The sequence below is a fragment of the Coturnix japonica genome, chromosome 12 (genome assembly GCF_054131305.1).
Source record: "Coturnix japonica strain WE chromosome 12, WE-NBRP24, whole genome shotgun sequence".
In the NCBI taxonomy this organism is placed as follows: Eukaryota; Metazoa; Chordata; class Aves; order Galliformes; family Phasianidae; genus Coturnix; species Coturnix japonica.
The window spans coordinates 5,160,072-5,180,516 of NC_140674.1; the positions used below are offsets into that span (position 1 = coordinate 5,160,072).

General features: G+C 47.8%; 3 protein-coding genes across 7 annotated transcripts; 1 reads left to right on the forward strand and 2 right to left on the reverse strand.

Annotated features, from left to right (window-relative positions):
- Nucleotides 1–1,138: 1,138 nt before the first annotated feature.
- Nucleotides 1,139–8,188, reverse strand: D2HGDH (D-2-hydroxyglutarate dehydrogenase). The gene is made up of 9 exons (XM_015871225.3): nucleotides 7,818–8,188; nucleotides 7,584–7,641; nucleotides 6,807–6,946; nucleotides 5,942–6,135; nucleotides 5,575–5,743; nucleotides 4,872–5,015; nucleotides 4,599–4,741; nucleotides 3,795–3,960; nucleotides 1,139–2,492 (listed from the first exon to the last, which is right to left on the reverse strand). Exons 1-9 carry the CDS (start codon nucleotides 8,149–8,151, stop codon nucleotides 2,233–2,235), a joined length of 1,608 nt encoding a protein of 535 aa, XP_015726711.2. The 5' UTR covers nucleotides 8,152–8,188; the 3' UTR covers nucleotides 1,139–2,232.
- Nucleotides 8,189–8,244: 56 nt separating this feature from the next.
- ING5 (inhibitor of growth family member 5) lies at nucleotides 8,245–15,753 on the reverse strand. The gene is made up of 8 exons (XM_015871227.3): nucleotides 15,691–15,753; nucleotides 15,485–15,556; nucleotides 15,103–15,269; nucleotides 14,291–14,402; nucleotides 13,318–13,411; nucleotides 12,608–12,743; nucleotides 12,385–12,446; nucleotides 8,245–11,350 (listed from the first exon to the last, which is right to left on the reverse strand). Exons 1-8 carry the CDS (start codon nucleotides 15,725–15,727, stop codon nucleotides 11,305–11,307), a joined length of 726 nt encoding a protein of 241 aa, XP_015726713.1. The 5' UTR covers nucleotides 15,728–15,753; the 3' UTR covers nucleotides 8,245–11,304.
- Nucleotides 15,754–15,954: 201 nt separating this feature from the next.
- On the forward strand, nucleotides 15,955–20,269 carry DTYMK (deoxythymidylate kinase). 5 transcript variants are annotated; one of them, XR_014933166.1, is made up of 6 exons: nucleotides 15,955–16,111; nucleotides 16,189–16,297; nucleotides 17,242–17,332; nucleotides 18,088–18,310; nucleotides 19,010–19,147; nucleotides 19,727–20,269. XR_014933166.1 is itself a non-coding variant. In XM_015871182.2 (5 exons), exons 1-5 carry the CDS (start codon nucleotides 15,982–15,984, stop codon nucleotides 19,835–19,837), a joined length of 639 nt encoding a protein of 212 aa, XP_015726668.2. In that variant the 5' UTR covers nucleotides 15,955–15,981; the 3' UTR covers nucleotides 19,838–20,269. The 5 variants fall into 5 exon arrangements, 2 of the variants coding, with proteins under 2 accessions (XP_015726668.2, XP_085368885.1); XR_004308300.2 differs by having other exon boundaries at nucleotides 18,113–18,310; XR_014933165.1 differs by lacking the exon at nucleotides 19,010–19,147.
- The last annotated feature ends 176 nt before the right edge of the window (nucleotides 20,270–20,445 follow it).

A 20,445-nucleotide genomic window follows, 5' to 3' on the forward strand; every position in this document is an offset into this window, starting at 1 on the left:
TTGGTCTGGGGCTTTTATGGCCAAACCGCTCCTGTGCAACTCATGGCGTGGTCCCTCTCCACCTGTGGTTCACCTTTCCCACCACCACACCAGCAGGTGCTCAGGTGCCAAGCAGCCTCAAGCCTGTGCTTATCAAAATTCAGAGATCACTGAGGCGTAGGGTTTCCTTCCTTGAGCCAACGAGCTGCTCTGCAAAGGGTTATTCTCGGCATGGAACGAGCTGCTGGCAGCAGGGCACTAATTCATTGCCTTCTTCCTCCTGTTAACATTCAGCGCCTCAGTGTCCCCTGCAGAAGCTGGCAGAGCCCACCAACCACAGGAAACCATTTTGTCCCACTTTTACAACTGGGTTCACTGCTCTCTCCCGGGCTGTTGGACAAGAGCCATCTCACCCGTTCTGCTTCAGTTATGCAGAAAATGCATTGCCAAGAGGAAATACTGGGCTTAGCTGGGGCTGGGCTGCTTTAAGAGCAGAAGCACTGAAGGGCAGCCAGGCAGCACAGCGTTGGATGGGGCAGGACCCTGCAGGAGCTGCTCCGTCCTCTGAGCTGGGATAGGAAAGGGCCGCGCACTTCTGCACTGCATTGGAGACCCCTGCAGCACTGACCGTGCGCTGGCACTCCTCATCCTGCCATTCCTCGTCCTTCTGCTGTTTCACTCTGCCATAGGAAAGACGGGAAGTTCCAGGTCCCAAAACGACCCATTCATGCACAAAGACTGCAATTTAACTTCTTACGGGCAGCGGCTTGTGGAAAAAAACCACAGGAAGACTGGAGCAGGAAAAAGGCAGAGAATATTAACACCCTGATCCAGAAAGAACAGGTTCTATCAGCTTAGCTTGGCAGAAGGCAAGTCCTGTACGTTTCTTTTTTCCTGCCACCATGGACTTCCCCTATTTTTGCATCAGGGGCTGGGTGCATTTCACCTCCCTACATGTTCACTCTGCTTAACCATCCACGTGGACACACAGAGGGCATATAAAAACCCATGACCCCAGTTAAAACCAACCTATCTACACGAGAACAAGAGCTTGGCTTTTCTGTTTTTAAATAAGCCTTTTCCATTGCTGTATTTTTTGGTAATCAGGAACCAAACTCACCTCTGTTACAGTTCTAAAACTACACCAGAAGCTTCAAAATTGTGAAGAACGGTTTATTTTTAGCAGAACACTCCTTAGAGAGAGCATTAACTCCATTGTAGATATTACAATAGTTAAGGGAGTACACAGAGGTTGGGAAGACCTGTCCAGGAGGTGAGCCCTCAAGGAACAGAAATCGGGTGCAAGAAGGGCCTGTGTGTGCCTGCTTGTTAGTCCTGCTCTGCTGTGGTCCCAGAACAACACTGATAAAACCCTCCTCAGAGCTCTGTGGAGTCAGATTTGTGATGCTTGTGATGCACGTATGTCACAGCCACATAAATGAAATGGTAACAAAAAACACTGTGGTGCCCCTACAGCTGTAGGGTAAGGGTGCACAGAGCAGGATCTGACACCCTAAGGCACAGAAAGGCCTGACTCGTGATGTTTAGCACCACGTATCTGATGGCCTCATGCTGCAATAAAGCCTCAAACATTGCCAACTAGCAAGGGCAGGGCTGCTACCAGCTGGATCCAACACCAGCTCACACGCCAGACCTTGATACCACCACACCAACCTCACCCAAACACCTGACTGAACAAATGTTAAGTCACTCTAGTTTTATAGGCAAGGACTCTCATCATCCTGCAGGTAATTTCAGATAAAGGCAATAATCCCCAATTGTTCCCTTGCTTCTAAAACTTTGCTGCTCCCTTTCTCCCCTCACCATCTGACTGCAGAACGTGTGAAACAAATGGTACAGAGAGGAAAGAAAAACAGCCATCACCAGAGCATGAGAGATGTGAGGAATCTTCAAGCTTTCCACTACCTGGACTAAGGTGGAAACCAACTCTAGACATCACACTCATATTAGAGCAAGTGGGTAAGATTTAAATATACATACATATATAGATATATATATGGTATGCTTGGTGTCAGTGATCAGATTAAACAGAAAACCCGTACTGCCAAAATCAGCAACGTGCTCTTCTTCAGAAAGAACAGAAAGCCTGGAAAGAGGAAGCACATTCCTTCACTTCTTCCATCACACTCAGGAAGCGAGCCAAGGGATATTCCATGTGCTTCTACTTTAACCACAAACTGATGGAGCACGTGGGTACTGAGCAGAGATGCTGTCCTCACGTGATGGCATCTATCAGGGGCTGGAGGGCAATGTCTTGTATGGATTGAGTATTCCCTTGGGGTCCAACATGGCTTTGAAACGCTGCATTAGGAAGACTGCCTCATTGGGTTTGCTGTACTGAATGAACTGCTTTTTCTTGAAGCCCAGCCCGTGCTCTGCGCTGATGCTGCCATTGTACCTTGCAGTCCACTCATACACAAATGGTTCGATGGCATCCAGAAGGGAATGGCTGTAGGACTCTGCCGTGATGTTCAAGTGCAAGTTTCCATCTCCTGGAAGAAAACATTACAGAGTCTGTAAGAAAAACTCAGTAGCCCTGCAGTGGAGCATCATTACTGTCATCATCCAAGCAGTCCAACATCATCCAGTACAACCAAGTACTCAAACAACAGTGCCCTTGTTACTTTCCAAACCTTCCCTTCAGACAGGGGAAGTGAACTGTCCTTCCACAAACATCAGACCTCTCCACACACAAATAACTCAAACAGGATCTTTGTTTTTCCATGCTCTGGGGAAGTGTTCCAAGTAAAGCAATTCTCAGACTCCCACTTCTGTAACTTTCAAACAACGGTGCTGCACTAATTATTCTTCCCGCACTAAGATGGCACGGCAAAGACTTCCCCAACAGTATTTAATAATGATGACTAGATCTCAATACAGCCCTTCGTTACTGTACCTATTATATTTGTTCAGTATTCAAAGGGCACTTTGGCACTGTATCAATAGAAACAAAGAAAGAAAAGCATTTATTTTCTCCTCTCGCTGCTTGCGTGGGATGATACCGCACTGAGCACACAGTTACAGGGTATTTAGAAGACAAAACACACAAAGATAAAGAAAGAAAAATGCTCATCCTCCCTCTGGAACTTCTTCTGTTATCTCTGCAAATCCTTATGGTACACAGCTTAATCCTCAATGCCACCATCCACCAATGGTGGCTGTTATAAGCAAAACTCGTCTTCCCATGTCTTTCAAATCATCTGAAATCAAGCATGCTGAGGAGTGTCCTGGCGTTTGCTGTTGTTTCTGGCTTGGTTTGGTGTTGGTGGCTTATTCTAAGCAGGGTGTGGTGGTAGAGAACCCACAGAACAGCTCTGCTAAGTGACTTATCCGTCTCTAGCATACATAAAATGAAGTTAATTTCACAGCATTCTGATAAATCTCATGGCCTTTCTGTGAACTTTTATCACTCTCATTTGGAGAGTTAATGGCTCAAACATAATTGATTTCCGATATCACTAACCACTTTGGACAGGAAACCGTCTACCAAGTGTGTCTGAGCACATAAATCACACTGATGGTCCAATGAAATACCTTTGGTGTTTAAACAGAAAGTACAGAGCAAAAAGACGCAAACAACCACTTCAAAACTGCAGAGTGGTTAGTGGTTATGCCGCCACTGATATACAGAATAGTCTGAAAGCAGTGAAGGAGCTTATACATCCTTCTCTTCTAATAGCTCTCAGCTATTTAGCTTCTCAGTAGTTAAAAAAACCCAACCTTTAGTAGGGAATTGCATAGCAAAACTTGGAGCAAAAGAAGAAATCACCTCCTTTTCCTGCACCTGCACTTACCCATGTGGCCATAGCCCACCACGTTTTTGGCTCTCTGGCTCAGACGAGCTCGCATGTCAGTCACGAGGTCATAGAGCTTTCCCACAGGGAGAGAGATGTCGTACTTGTAAACACAGCCATCGTGAGTGAGCGCCTCCGTGATCCTCTCCCGCAGGCTCCACAGTGTCTGTGGGACAAAGATCAAAGGAATCCCAATCAACCCCGTTCCTCATGTTCAATACTTCGTGACATGGGCAGAAGAAAACCCTGACTCTGCACATCACATCTGATATCCCTCGGTATCCTCTGCTTTATTGGAGACAGCACTGTAAAGTGACATAGCAGTGGTACCCCGATGGAAGAACAAGTGTCACAGCCATAGGCAACCCCTGCACAGACGTTCTGGTTTCCCAAGCAGTGGGGATGTGGCTCCTCTACTGAACTGCCAGTGCCCACTTCACTCCCTGAGACTGCAGAGGTTGGCTCTACCACATCCCCCTTTTGCTTTGCAGGAATTCACTCATTCCTGGCCTCACTGACAATCCAGCTTTTGCTTTTAATAGTGTTCACGGAGATGTAGGTTCTACCACAGGAACAAAAATCACCTTTGTTACAGTTCTAAAATGAGAGGCACAGTTCATTATCCTCAGCTTTCTAAAGAAGAAAACATTGCTGAAAACCCAAATACTCTGGGCCTTTCTTCTCAATAATAAGCTAATAGGTCACTCAGGTGTATTAACTCCAAACACCAAACAGGATGAACTCTTCTTCATGAAGGAAAAAACCTTTTCAAGCAGATTTGTGCAAGAGGAAATGCTGACTTGCCTTTATTTTCTTATCATCCACTGCCACGGTTCCATCAGTGACCAAACCAGAAGTCATGGCCTGTTCCAGGAAGCTGTTCAATTTTTCTTCATCGTGGGTCGAGTTGGAGCCCGAAGTTTCAATTAAAACATAAAAAGGGCTGCCTGGATGTGAGGGAGAACAAAATAAGCGGATGCTCTGTGCTATAAGCATGGGATTTTACTGCAGATTCGGGAGCTTTCCCCCAAACTTGGCACGTTTTATCAAGTATCCTCACGTTATCAGCTCTGGTACCTCTCACTGGGTTGGACAGCCCAAGATGTTTCTCGACCAGTTCCATGCACTTCTCATCCATGAACTCATAGGCAGACAGGATCTCTCCCAGCATGGCTCTGCAGGTTGTAAACGTTTCCTGAACCCGAGAGAAATCCTGACATCCTTCAGACAGATAAAAAGAAGGATCAGAAACAAAAAGCAACCCTTCAAGGGCTTTTATAAACATTTTACAAAGCCTAAATAGTGCTTGAAGTGATGGTTCCTGTCTCTAGGAAACAAGAGCCTGGTGTGGGCTGCTTTGAGCTGGGGAGAGGGTTGAATCAGGAGAGAGCAATTGGTCTTCACTGTGACAAGGACCTCTTGCACATTCTAAGACAGTTCACAGCAATGAGTTTGCTGCACACTTAGTTCTCAACACAGGCAAGAAAGCAACCCAAGGTGAATGGAAAGGCTCTTGTGAAAGTTTAGGCAATTCCTTGGGTTTGCTGCATGTATTCCATAGGTTTCTTTACTCACACCCTCCCAGGAGTTCAGCTGCCTGCTTCCAAGGACACATGTAATAGAAGCAGGCTGCCTGAGAGGCCTCATCTGGCTTCACAGTCTCAGTGAAGGCTGCCTCCAAACAGCTCCACTAAACAGCTTCAACAGGGACTTCCCTTTCATGACTATCCCCTTCCAGTCTGTGAATTCATGTGCGATGCTTATTAATAGTAGTTCCTACCTAGAAATGCCAGACTCAGAGCTTTAGGTTTCTGAGGGCAGAGGATGGAGACAGCTGTGATGACTCCCAAAGTCCCCTCCGATCCGATGAAAAGCTGCTTCAAATCATAGCCAGTGTTATCCTTGCGCAGCGATGCCAAGCAGTCCAGAACCGTGCCATCTGCCAGCACCTGAGAGAACACGGAGTATCAGTATCAATAACAGATGCTACATGCATGAAGGCACTTTCTCAAAAGAGCCACAGAAGGAACAATTAAGACTGAAAAGGAACTTTTGCCTTCTGAACAGACAGCCAAGAGTAGAACAGCAGGAAACAGATAAGAGGTAAAGGTGCAGACATAGAAGGAACTACCAGGTACTCGCCTTACCACTTCCAGCCCTAACACAGTCCCTCGCAGAGAGCCGTATCTCAGGAGCCTCAGGCCTCCAGCATTTGTGGCCACGTTACCACCGATGTGACAGCTCCCTTTGGCTCCCAAGTCAAGTGGCATGATAAAGCCCCGCTCCTCCAAGAACTCATTGAGCTTCTCTAAGATGCAGCCAGCTTGGCACACCAGGATTCCTGAAACACAAACATCCTGCTACAGGCTGATGCCCCAGAAGAAGGCGCCTCCTGAAGGGGAGGGAAGAGTGCAAGCAGGCGGAACCACCTCTACCTCCAAAACATTCTGGAGTTCAATTAAAGCTGTAAGAACCCTGTGCTTGCTACAGGGCATTGTTCTACCCCTCCTAAACCCAAGGGGGCTTTACTATTGACTGAACATCTGGTCATCCATAGCTCTGGGCATGTAAAATATGGTGATGTTAAGCCAACCTCTGGCATTCATTTCCCTTCTCATTGTGTTGTACAAACCTAGGTACTCAAACAGCCTGTTTCCTAGCTTTCCAAACCCAAACAACACATAAGCTTTCCCCATCCTTCCCTTCCCTGTTCATGTGGTTATCACACACCTCCTCCACTACTGTTGTTCTCCACCTGCTGGATTTCTCATTTGGGTAACACGACATACACGATTCCCTTATCTCTTTATTCTTCTTTTCTGCTACTGGATGTTTTATTACATCTTATCACCTAAGGGTGGCATCAGCAGCAGGAACTGGGAGGACACAAATCTCTCATTCCCCTTACGATGCTGCTGGGCTGACCCTTGCAGATCAAGCTATCAGCTCCCAGCAAACAGCTACGTTAGACCCAGGAGTCACTTCTGTGCACCATGTGTCTATGATACTTACCAGACACCGGGTCAAAGCTGATGATCTGGTTCATCAGAGCAGTGGAGAGAATGATCTCATCAAAGACAGGAACGCTGCCCCCAACAAGGCCTGTGTTACCCCCTTGTGGGTTCACTGCCAGGTTCCTCTCATGGCAGTACCTGGAAGGAAACAGGTTTCTCAAGCCTTAGGTCTCTTAAAGCCATAATCCAGCCTATCAGAAGAGTTTTGCTTCCAGATCAATGCGCACTGTCCTGAGGATGCTCAATGTGCCTTACAAAACAATCTTCTTCCCTTTGCAGATGGGCCCTCCCTGGATCCCTCAGCAGAACTGCTGCCCCTTTGCCTTTGCATGGACATCTGGCCAAGCCCCAGGAACTTTGTTTTGCAGAACAAATGCAAATTCAGCCTTTGGACCTTCCTGATACTGCCAAGGGCCAGGGGAGCACTGGGCCTGTGAGACATGAGACACAACCAAATCTCTTTCTGCCTTGGAAAGCTCCAGCTCTCGGCGAAAACCTTCTAACAATGAACCTGTACATTCGTTCCTAAGAAAGCTGTGCAGCCACTTTGCTTGTTAGTCTCCTTGCAAACAGCCACTGAACCCACTGGCTGGCCTGAACTACACTCAGAGCACATTAGGAACTCAGGTGGAACACCAGATCTCCTAAAACACACCAAACCCGTGGAACTAAGAGCTTCAAAGGCATTTTTGGGGTCTTCTTACTCCAGCAGAAAAGAAACAGGCTGGTTTTGTCCCATCTCACCCCACAGCCCTGTAAGAAAGGCAGGAATTACCTGAGGACTTGAGACACTTCTGCTGCTGTCTTTGGCTTCAACAACAGCTCGCTGCAGCCTGCAATGAAAGCAAGGGACTCTCAAGGCAAGCCGAGGGCTGGACAGAGAGCAGAAGGAAGGTGGTGAGGGGTGATGTCTGAAACAGCAATGGGATGAAACAGCGTGCAGGGGTTGGACATGGGGATTTTAGGGGTCTTTTCCAACCGTAGCCATGCTCTAAGCAGCCGCACTCACCTCGGACTGATTTCAACCAGTCCACATTACTTTGTTTCAGCTCCTCGGGGTCCGTGCTCGCCCTGCCCGGCATCAGCCCCTGAAAGAAGCCCACATCCTGGCGGCTGAGCCGGCCGAACGGCAGCCGCCGCAGCCCGTAGCGCTCGCAGGTGAGCGGGACCTGCCGGCAGCGGGGCCGGGCGGTGTGTACAGCTCTGTCGGGGCGCAGCCGGGACCCCACGGCAGCACGGCACCGCTCGGGGGCAGCGCTCGGGGGTCGCCACGTCCCATAGGAGCCCAGCAGCCGCTTCAGGTGGGACCAGCTGAGCACTACGGGGCCTGCGGGGATCCCCATGGCTGGGACGGAGCGGCGAGAAACTAAGACGGAGAACGACACAGCGCCCCCTGCGGGAGGGAGGACCACACACCCCCCAACAGCTCCGACAGCTCGATTCCCAAAAATACTTTATTTATATCAATATATCCATCATCTATAACGTGATCCAAAAAAATACAGATATACATTTATTATTATTATTATCTTTAACTTTACATTCTTTTTTTTTGTTTGTTTTGTTTGTTTGATAAAAAGATTTCTATCCTCTTCCATTTCCAAAGGGAACGTAGACCAAATTCCTTTATAAAACAAGGGTTGACGCCGTTTCACCTCCCGTTTGGCTGAGCTGGAGTAAAGCCGGACACCACCCAGCACTGTGGTGCACTGACAGTGGTCACCAGTCCGTCCATCCTTCTCCATCGGGGCCTGTTTAACACTTTACATTCAATATGCAGGAGAAAGATTTGATGACTCTTTTTCTCGCCACCAGAAGTGAAGGCTGTGTGTCCCCCAGCGTGGATGCAGGCTGGGTTTATTGCTGGTGTGGGTTCTGAGGACACACTGGCGGTGTTACGCTGTATGAACAACCAGGCTCTGCACCACGCGCTGATCCTGGCGCCTGCTGGAGCTTCTTTCCCTTTGGAGGATTGATACCAACTTCTACAGTGTTGGGTTGGTTGGTTCTTTTTTGCTTTGCTGGTTAAAATAGAAAGCATCTGAGCCCAAGAAAACACATACAAAGTACATCTTGCTGTCCCACCTGACCATCTTTCCTAAGCATAAGGCAGTCAGTGTGGCACTGACCGTGCATCTCCATACCTGCACATTCCCAGCAAGGTCTCCCAAGAGGCACAATCTAAGTTTGGATTCCTTTTCAAATCCAATGCTTGATTTACGGTGATACCGTGCACTGCTAAAGCCTTGGGAGACAAGGGGGAAACCTTTACAATAGCACTGGACGGAAGGAGAAAACAGAACTTGGGACAGCATCGCAGCCTTCAGGACAGTCACCCTTAGAAGGAATCCAGTGTAGCAGGTCAGTGAGGTACAGGCTTACTGCTGGTACTGAATTACAGGCTGGCTCATGAGGTATCGCAACTACATTTACTCTCAAAACAGAGGCAGGAAGAAGGAGAAGGCTGGCTGTATTTCTAAGCCCAGCTCTGGGAGGTTGTGCTTTCCCTCTCCCTTCCCACCAGCTGTTTCAAACTTGTCTGTGTAGTTTCAGGGCAGCGACGACAAACATGCATCGTCCTGTAAACATTAACTACAGAAACTTCATATACAACGCGGAGTGATGCGATGCAGCAAAGATGGATGTCACCCTTCCAACAAAAGGACCCTGCAGGCAGGTTTTCTGTGCAGCAAATACATCCGAGGGTTCACAGAAATCAGTACCAAAAGGTTTCTTTGCGACAATCTGAATGTACCTGCAGCAGCTACAACAGAGCAAAGCAGGAAGGCAGAACTGCCATGAGCTGAGTTCTACTTTCCTTCCTGGCCAAACACAAACGATGTGGCCAGGGCAAGGCAAGGAAAAACGTTTTTCTTTTGGGAGCTGGTGCTGAAGTCAGATTTGATTTGTTTTGGGTTTCTTTTTCTTCCCTTCTGTACTGTTTAGTCAGGTTGTTTTTAAAGCAGAAGAAAGTGCTTATCTGGAAGCCCTTCCAACGGCCTGTATCAAGAGCTGGCATGCAGAGCAATGTGCAGATGCCATTAACAGCCATCACAAGCTCACAGACCCTGCTCCATTCTGCTGAATGGGTTTCTGCCTTTACCCACAATGTCTCTGTTGTAGGCAGTTAAGCCTCATAATACAGGGGATGCCTAAAGACAACAGTTATCTGTTCTTCCCCCGACTTCTGCATCCACTATTAACTCTGGAAGGAGAAAAAAAACAACCCTAATAGAACAGAGTTTTGTTTTCCTATTCATGATTTCCTACTTATCCTTTTGCTGCAGCAACCGCTGTGATGACAGCAAACATTCACATTCGAGACCTGAAAGGCAGCTTCAAGAAGTCAAGAACAGGCAATGTTGCCCCTCAAAAAAGACAAGCAGTGACTTAAAGACATTCCTGCTGCGTTGCCTTCTCTAATGGCACTTTTTCATAGCAAAAGCTACCCAAGAACCAAACTGCCACCACGCTACCACACAGCCGCCCTTCAGCTTTGCTGCATCATCACTGGCATGTACACACTGCTCTAACAGAATCTCCCCTTAAAGCTTGAGATATAAGAACATCAAGCCTTCATCTTACTGCATGGATAAATCGGACCCCCTGCCACAATACTCTGGGTATCAACTTCACAGTAACACACTTAAAGTTCATTTTTAAAGCAACAAAAACTGACAGGAAAGGTAACTTGCTCTCTCAGTACTACTGTCAGCACTGCAGGAAAACCCCTTTGATATTTAAAGGTTTTGTTCCAGAAGACACGAGGAGGTTAAAAGCCACAGCTTGCTTCTGTTGAGGCTGTGGATATGAGCAAAACCAAGTAAAAGAATGGCAGTGTAAAGTTAGACAGAATAAATTCCCCCAAAGGAGAAGATACTAAGGATGGTCTTCTCTCTCTCTCTCTCCCGTACTCATCCTGCCAATACTAAGCACAGCATTTGGCTCTGAGGAAACAGCCACTGGGAGCAGCTAATCAGCTTTTTCGATCCTCTCTGTACTACAAAACTGCACAACAAAGGGGCATCACACCAGAGCAATGGAGATAATCCTTTCCTGTAGGCTGCACGAGAGAGAATTGCTTTTCCTGCCATGCTAAGCTCCAGGTCTGAATGACTTCAGCGATGGTAGCATCACACCGAAGGCAGCATCACACCGAAGGCTGGGTATCTCAATGTCCTGCAGTGCCTCTCAGGGTTTAACAGACTCCTAAAACACAAGCAGACTATGGGCTGTTCTAGCACTTCGGAGTAACACTGATGTCAGTGCAGTGCCAGAGTAACATAAATAAAATCCCTGTGGCAAATTCCTCCCTTCCCAAAGTCACTTTCTTACAAAAGAACAGGAATTACAACTGGCCGCTGGGTAATTAAATAGCGTATCAGAAATGGGAGGAGGGCAGCTTTTAAAATCACAATCAAAATCAAAGATGATATTGCAACATGAAGGAAGGAATATATTAAAACTCTTCTCGCCTCAGAGGAGGTTATTCCCCTTTACTTCTTGCTTTTCTTTTTTTCCTGAACACAACGTGGACAAAACCTACAGAGAGAGAGAAAAAAAAACCTGGCTGTTAATTAGTTCCTAAAATTAACAACATATTACTCGGGAGCCTTTTCCATTACTTGGAAATGAGTGGAGGCGGTGTTAATTTTAGCCAACTGCAACACTTCACATGGCATGCAGCAATATTAAGCAGAGGGAACGAACCGTATGGACACTGGTGGGCAGAAGGGACAGCACTGGAAGGCTACAGGGGCTCACCTGCCCCTCACAGCTCTGAGGGGCTCTATTGCATTCACCCACAAGCTATTCCAACCAAATTTCTCAAGGCTGGTACATCAGCTTCTTCTACAGTCAAAGGAAAAATGATATTCTGCCCCAGCAATGATTGCAAATGGCTGCAGCTCACTTCTGCTTAACCTCGATTCTAACATGCATCTTATAGTCAGATGAACCAAACAGAAGGATTTGCATGTCTTTAAAAGTCTGCAGACTCAACAACTCAACTGTCATTCAACTGCATGCTGCCACCGCCATATCCGATTGAAATGCAATGACCAAGTCTTACCACTTGTTCCCACTCCATGCAGTACTGCCGTTGCATTTCCTCTTTAAATTTTGCTTTTGTTATGCAAACTGAAGAGCGTGGTATTTTAATTGCAAAAGCCAACGTTTAGCAAAGCTTTTTTCCTTTGCAAAAGAAAGCAAGCACGGAAAAAGCCTAGGACTCCTTCTAAAATAGCACACAAATAGGTGAAGAACTGCTGTAGTCTTACATTGTGCTCCCCTAAGCAGAACAGAAAATATTCTTTTCCTAACCTTAATCACATCAACAAATGCAAACATGAGATGTAAGCTGTACACTCTGACAAAAGCCTAAGCTCATGGACTGCCCTGCTTATCATGAAATTCTGCACTCCTTCATAGTCCCAAACCCAACATGGTGTAAAACTCCGACCACAAGAACGAAGTTCCTTTGTTGGGAAGGGTCACCATGGGGCTTCAATTCTTTTTGTGATTCCTTTGGAGAGAAACTATAGCCTGACAGAAGTCAAAAACCTGCATGTCCTTACCATTTCCCTTTTGGTTTGGTGGTGAGGTCCACACAAGCAAAGTGGAACCACTCAATCGGGCACTGCAAAAGAAAGGAAAAATCCACAGAGGAGATGCTTAGCATTTCACCAGCTACATTCACTTTGGATGATAAAATGAGCAAGTAACCCCCTTGAATTTCACTGTCTGTCTCAAAAGATACAGAGTGCATTTAGACGATAAAGCAATAAAGCAAGTGCTTACGTCTGGGTTGTCACAGCCAATCATCTCCCCGTAGGACACCTGGTGACACAAGCAGTAGGTGGGTTCGTTGGGGTCCACAGGCATGTCCAGGACATCTGAGGGATGCACTGACAGGATGGTGTCAGCAAACTCGGAGCTGCAAACAAAAACAACTTTTCAACTTGCCACTTAACCAATGGAATATATTGGAATTAACAGAGTGCCTTTAAAAAAAACACATGACAGACAGGTGAAATGCCTCCTTCCTTGCTTCACAGAACACAATTATATTATTCAAGACTATTCAGTACACTGTTGTTTAAAAAAACAACCAAAAAAACTCTGCAAGATCTCTATAAGAGCAACACAGCATCAGCATTTGTCCCAACCGAGAAGTGTTTCTTTACAATGAATATCACAAGCAACTGTTAAAAATAGCTGCATGACAAAAATCAAAGGTATTTTCCCCCAGCTTGCCAACAGCAACAGAGACTCTGATCTCGTCCTTCCAGACAGAGGGCATTCCAAGCATGCTGGGTTTCCATGTGGCAAGCAAGGAGTTAATTAGCAAAGCTAACTTGTCTTAAGGAGGACTCTAATTAGTGAGACCAGAATACTGGAACGTCACTAACATCCCAACACAAGAGTCATAAATAGGGTAACAGGAACACAAGGAAAATTCATGAAGTGTGGAGCTCAAGTCACCAGAAGTGTGATTGGTTACGGCTTACCCTCCTTTCAGCTTCTTTTTCTTTGGTGTGTCCTCTTCAGATGTTCGCTTGCCTCGACCACGAGAGCTTCTTTTGTCTTTCTGACTTTTTCCCTCTATAAAGAAGGATAAAGCATCGCTTCAATCAGTCTGAATACCACCCTCAGGTGTTTTTCTTTTGGAGCATTTGTGGTTTTGAAATCTTTCTGCCACATGCAACCAAACACAAGCACTGATTATGAAATGCACATACACTTTTCTGCCACAAACACACCAGTTTTGAAAGTAATATTGTCAAGCTTCAAAGTCCTACACCTGCAGTTTTGGCAAGTCATAGAATCATAGAATGGCCTGGGTTGAAAAGGACCACAATGATCATCAGTTCCAACCCCCTGCTGTGTGCAGGGTCACCAACCAGCAGCCCAGGCTGCCCAGAGCCACATCCAGCCTGGCCTTGAATGCCTGCAGGGATGGGGCATCCACAGCCTCCTTGGGCAACCTGTTCCAGTGCGTCACCACCCTCTGGGTGAAAAACTTCCTCCTAATATCCAACCTAAATTAGATTATTGTATGTTATAGTGGTCCATAATGTCACACGAGACTTTAATAAATAGCAACATATATGATGAGATATGTATTGCCTTCTGCAAATCTAAGCGATAGACTAAGCCTGAGGCTGCGACTGTTCAACTCAAGAACTGTAGGAATCACAAGCTGAGCATCAGTTCAGTACTATCATGGTTAGTTCCCCGTGGCCAGTAGTGTCCTTACAACCAGCGCCACTTCAGGACACTGACAAGGAGAGCCCAGCACTAGATCTTTTCCTTCTCCTGTTTTTTGCCCAGCACAACTCTATGAATACCTGAAGAGCATTTAAAATAAGTTTGAATTTACACCATGGCATCTAGAAATGACAGTCTACTCTGTACCCAAGGCCCTCTGCTTAGATATGCCCAGTGCTGGAAAAAGCTGATAAACACAAAACATTTACTCACTTTTCAGGTTTCGTGATCCAGAGCTTTCAAAGTCACTGCCCTCCAGTTTATCCTTCAGATCCGCTTCAAACCGCGCCAAGTCCGCATCCAGCCGGCGGATGTGCTTATCCACCTGCACAGAGAGGAAACCACAAACTGAATTAACAACACAAGAAACACTCCCAGTGCAAAACAAGGAAGGTCTGGTAGCTTGGCTGCTCTCCCTAAGAACATGAATGTAGCAGATCAAGGCAAGGCACGAAGGGAATATCAGCCTGAAAAAAGGAAATTAAGTGAAGACAAGAAAGGATTCTGCTGGCTTAAAGTCACCTATGGGATGAAACAGAGAACTTCTCAAAGAGCAGATAAATGGACAGCAGTCAGTGCAGAAGAGGAGATAAGTCCAAATGCCACTTTCCCACTGAGCCCAACAGGCAGAGCCGGACCTTCTATCACACAGAGGAACCAACAGGGCTCCAACCCAAGGCAACTAAGTGGAAATGGTTCCCTCAGCTCCTCCACAATGCAGTTCTGAAGCTGACCTAAAAACTGCTGCTTATAACCAGAGCAGCCCTAAGGAAATGAGTGGGTGAGAGGCAGGTGGGCAGGGTGAGCTGGTTGTCAGTACTGCTGTCAGATGTCCAATTGACATCAAACCCAGTAACACGAGGGCAGGCATTACGGGGAAGGCAGAAGCAAGCTTGAGAAGTAATAGTTTGTTTTGGTGAGATACTCAAGGCCGATACAGCAGCATTAAGACTAACAGAGCTGTGCCACTGCCTCCAGAGCCCAAAGGGCCCCACTCACAGCGCTGTGACAGCACCGACGCTCACCATCTCGTAGGTCTGCATGGCCAGCTGCACCTTGTCGTCGCTGTACTCCTTGCACTTGCTGTACGCGCTCTGGATCCTCCTCAGGTGCTCCACTCGCTGCTCGGCTGACATGTTCTTCACAGACTCGATGTATTCCGCTGCCAGGCGGTCGATTTCGGCTTTTTTATCTGTCCATCGCATAGAGCACACGCACCGTGAGGAGCCGCGTTCCCAGAGGAAGCCCATTCCCCCCCATCCCTGTGGTACAGGACCCTCACACCCCCTCACTCACACCCCCTCACACCCCTTCACAGACCCTCACACCCCCTCACACCCCTTCACAGACCCTCACACACCTCACAGACCATCACACCCCCTCACACCCTCAGTCCCCCTCTCACACCTTCCGTCCTCTGGTCCAGCTCCCTCATCAGCTGGAAGTTGCGCTGCAGCTCGCACGGCAGGTTCTCGATGCCTGAAACAAACACGCAGCGCCATCAGGGCCGCTCCCGTCACGGCAGACCCACTCGGGGACTCCCTGCTCTCCCTCCCGCCCCGCTCGGTCCCGTGGTTCAGCTGGATCCCTCCCGGCCTTGGTCCCGCTCTCACTGTCCAGGTAGTGCTCCAGGTACATGGCGGTCGCCATCTTGCGGCCCGCGCCCCGCCGCCAACAGCCCGCCCGGCCCGCAGGACACGGGCCGCGGCCCCGGCCTCATTGCATATTCATGAGGCGCTGCGTGCCCATTGGCCGCGGGGAGAGCGTCATGTTGCATAATCATTAAGGGGCAGGGCTTAGAGCTCGGTTTGGAGGACTTTGTCTCTATGGTTTCTCGCCGCCTAGAGCGGCGATGGCGGGAAGGGGAAGCGGGGGGAGGGGGGGGGGGGGGGAAGTTTGGCAATATGGCGGGCGGGCGTGGGGCCTTGATCGTGCTGGAAGGGATGGACCGTGCCGGGAAGAGCACGCAGAGCCGGCGGCTGGTCCAGGCACTGCAGGCAGCCGGGCACCGCGCCGATCTGCTCCGCTTCCCGGGTATGGGCTTCGGGGAGCGGTGGGGCTCCGCTGAGGGACGCGGCCGAACCGCCGACCTCTGGGCCGCTTGGTTACAGAGAGGAGCACGGAGATCGGGCGGCTGATCGGCGCCTATCTGCAGAGGGAGCGAGAGCTGGACGACCACGCCGTGCATCTGCTGTTCGCCGCCAACCGCTGGGAGCACGTGTAAAGGGCGGGCGGGGGCTGGGGGAGCCACCCGGGGGCTGCGGGCCCGGGGCGGGCTGTGGTGCTGCAGCGAAGGGCCCCGGTCATGAGGGAGCTGTGCGGGCCGAGGGCTGGTGAAGGAGCGCGGCCATGGGGCCACGCGTGCGTTCATATCGCCCTGCCAGCCTGAGGGAGCTCCTCCTCTCTATTGGGGTGCTGTTGAGTCCCAGCCAGCAGCTCCCTGCGTGCTGCCAGCTGAGTTAATCATTCACCCCTGCCACGCCTCCCTGCCACCACCTGTGTTCTGAATCATGGCATCATTAAGGTTGGAAAAGACCTATAAGATGTCCAAGTCCAGCCCCGCCCCACCGTGCCCACTGGTGCCTCAGTGCCACACCTCCACAGCTCCAGGGATGGTGACCTCCACCTCCCTGTGCAGCTGTGCAGTGCCTCACTGCTCTGAGAAGAAATGTTTCCTAATATCCAACCTTCTTGCAGTGCACCATTGCTTCATGGCAGCCCAAAGGGACCGGATAGATCACAGCATCACTGGACCCCGGGTACTGCCTTTGGTGTAGTGAACTGCAGCAAATAAGGATGCTTTTCTTTGTCAGAAGCAGTGTATCACAAGCCTGCTGCATCACTTGAGGATGGAAGACTGAGCTGTTTGTGCCCAGCTGTTGCTCTGGACGGTGATCCTGCCTGTGAGCTGTGGAGCTGCTCTGAGCAGTGCACGTGCACCTGGGTGTAGGTGTTCTGAAAGGGTATTTCTTTAATGACCTAGAAGGCAGAGTACAAATAGTAACTGATCTATGATCATTGTCATGGATAATGCTGACAATGCTCATGATCATAGTTTGTGATGGAGTACGTTAACAGAGAAGTGCCAGCCTTGTGAGCTGTCTTACATAAGCTATTTTATTTGCTCTCTATAAAAGTGTGACTATTTTTTTCTTGGCTTTCAGAACATCGATGAAGGAGAAGCTCCGTCAAGGTATCACACTTGTGGTTGATAGATACGCCTTTTCTGGAGTGGCCTTCACGAGTGCCAAGGAGGTGAGAGTGGGGACTGTAGCAGGCCCTGCCCCCCTCTGTATTTTGGGAAACGAGATGAGTATAAACTTGGTCTGGACTCTGGTTTCTGTGGTCTGGGCTTCTCCTGTGAGGGAAAAGTGTATTGGAACTGAGGGTTCAAAGGGATTTCGACTTAGGTACTGATGTGGCCTGTTTGCCTGTGTGTACCCTTAGGAAAAGTAGAGGAACACGTTAGGTTGCTCACCAGTGTGGTGGGCTCACTCTAGTGATACTGGTGAGCCCCAAACCAGGCACAGTGCTCTAGATGTTGGTGCTGAACAGAGGAGGATTCCTTCCCTTGACCTGCCAGATGAACTCATGATTATACAACCAAGCTGAGTAAGCACAGGGTAGGTATTTAAAAAGGAGTCTCTGTGGGCACAGACATCCTAAAACTGAATGACATTTATTTTCCAGAACAGCTTGCTTGTGGACTGATAGCAGCTGTATGGAGACTTCAGAAAATGACTCAGTATTTCCCCCTGCTGGGCTTTGTGGAAGAGGTGTTAAAATCATTAGGTTTACTTGGCTTCAATGAGCCCGAGAGGTACACAGTGCCTAGAAAAATCCAGATTCCCAAAGTTACAGGGTTGAATTCACAAACATTAAACTGGGGTATCACCTTTGTAGGGTTATGCTCAGTGATCTGTGCTGCATCCCTCTGACTGTTCCTCCCTCATCCTACTCTTTAGCTGCCCTTCACTCCCTTGTTCTCATTCCTTCTTTTTGCACTTCAGACTCAGTTTTCTTTGTTTGGGACAGAACTTCTGCCTGGAGTGGTGCAAACAGGCTGATGCTGGGCTCCCAAAGCCAGATTTGATCCTATTTCTTCAATTGAGCCCAGAGGAAGCAGCAGCACGAGGGAACTTTGGAAGCGAACGTTATGAGAATAGCCCCTTTCAAGAAAAAGTTCTACAATCTTTCCGTCATTTGATGAAGGAGAAGACATTAAACTGGAAGGTGAGGGAATAACCCTGAGGGTTCTGTCACGGACTGGGGCAGGAAGAAGAGTCTCAGGAGTGCACACATTGTATCCCTGTGCTTCCTGTCCCCTGCAAAAGGGAAGGGAAGTTGTGCTGGACACCAGCTGAAGGCACGGTGGCCTGTAGCACGTGCTACTCTGGGGCATTTTAATGGGCCCTGTAGGAGCCAGGGGAAGATTTGTTGTTGTTTTGCACAAAAACCTTTCTGGAAATCATACTCCTTAAAGACAAACTGACAAACCAGGGTAAAAAATAGTGAAGACACACCTATGCTCTTTCATGTTTCTTTCCTCTGTATCCTACAGCATCTGCCTAGGGTGCTGAAATCCTTAGAGGTTTGGGGGCCCTCCTGTAGCTTCTCTCTCCCCTTCTGACAGTCACTTTCCCTTTCACGTGGTCAGTCTTGACCAGCATTTACTATCTTGCTAAACAAGAAGTCTCTCACAACATGTGATCTCTTTTGTTTCGTACTCCTTCATCACTTTTCCTTGATCATCCCTTGGAGCTATTTGCAAAGGGCTGCATAGATGTTTATCTCAGAAGAGGATCATCCCTGTTGATCCTGGGTGCAGACGACCTAGGCAGAGGCCTTTCTGGTCTGGACAACCTTGTTACCATCTCCATCATTCAGTTGGTGCTCGGTCATGAGTTACAGGCAGCATTTTTTGTTCTGTAGCTTTCAGAGATAAAGAAGGACATGGATTATGGTTAAATTACCATTCACCATTGGCTGGAGATGTAAGCAAAACTGGATGTGTTGCCAAATGATCAGACTGCATAAAGCAAACATGTAGTTTGTCACAGCCCACTTCAGGTAAACATGATTCTATAACATGAGAGAGTTTTTATGTAGTCAGGACCCAAAGGAACCAAATGTACAATGGTTACCAAACTAGGAGATGTATTTTTCTTCCAGTAAATGTCATGTTAGGAAATGGCCTTTCCTACATCACAATAACTAGGTGAATAGGCTGATGGAAAACTCATACTATAGCACTAAATGTAAAAGAAGAAAAATAAGCATACTGTCAAAATCATCAACCTCTGAGGGACTGATACACTGAAGTTTCTGGGGCACTACAGTACATGGTGAAGAATGAAGGCTGTCAGCAAAAGACATGCAACAGTGGTGTTTTTCGTTTCCCTTCATCTTCTCCACATCTGCTTGTTAAATGTACATTCCTGGGTGAAACATTTTCCAGTTCCACTGCAGAAGTAGTGCACAAAAGGTGTAATAAGCTCCTGTCAGCACTTCTGGATGGGAACAATTTTGAGTAAAGGAGGGAGCAGAAACAACAGGAAAATGTTTTTTTTTTGTTTTTTTTTTTCCCATATTGGAAATTGAGGAACATTTCTATGCTTCTTGTTTGTTTGTTTTTTGTCTTGGAAACAGACAATGGATGCTTCGAAGAGCATAGAAGACTTGCACAATGAAATCAAGACCGTTGCAGAGAAAACTATGCAGGAGGTTAAGGATAAACCCTTGGGAGAGCTCTGGAAATAAAACAATACAGGTCATTCTCCGTCCTAATGAAACCTCACCTCTTGGACCTTCCTTGGCTACATGATTCCTACTTCACCTTCCAGTAACTACAGCTTAGGTCACAATGTATTCTTATGGGTCAAGCTTGTCCTTGTAACATCCTCTGCTTCTCTTCCATTCTGCAAAGTCCCCCGGGGGCTTGTTTGTTTTTTGCAAATGACCATGTATTGATTCTTTTTGAAACAATTCCCCCATACCTTAAATTGTTGTAGGCTGTCCTTTAGTGCAGAAGTGGTGACTGAGCTGAGTTTCCACAAACATGGACAGCTTTGGCAGGTGAGGAACAGCTTTCCCATATATGAAGTTCCATAGAGTGACCATGTTTCTGCCTCTTTAGTGGAATACATCCCTGTACTGAACACAGCTTGTTTTTGAATAAACTGCTCTTTTAAATGTTTTGTACCACAGCGAAGTTGTGGGGCTTTTTCCAACATGATCGTTTATCTTCTAGAAGGATATATGGGAGGCCCTCAGTCCAGGGAGAGATGTTTGCTAGGACAGTGGAATGAAGGGACAGATGAACTCATTTTCAAGTCTGCTTCCAAGCTGCACAACAGGAATACAGAGGC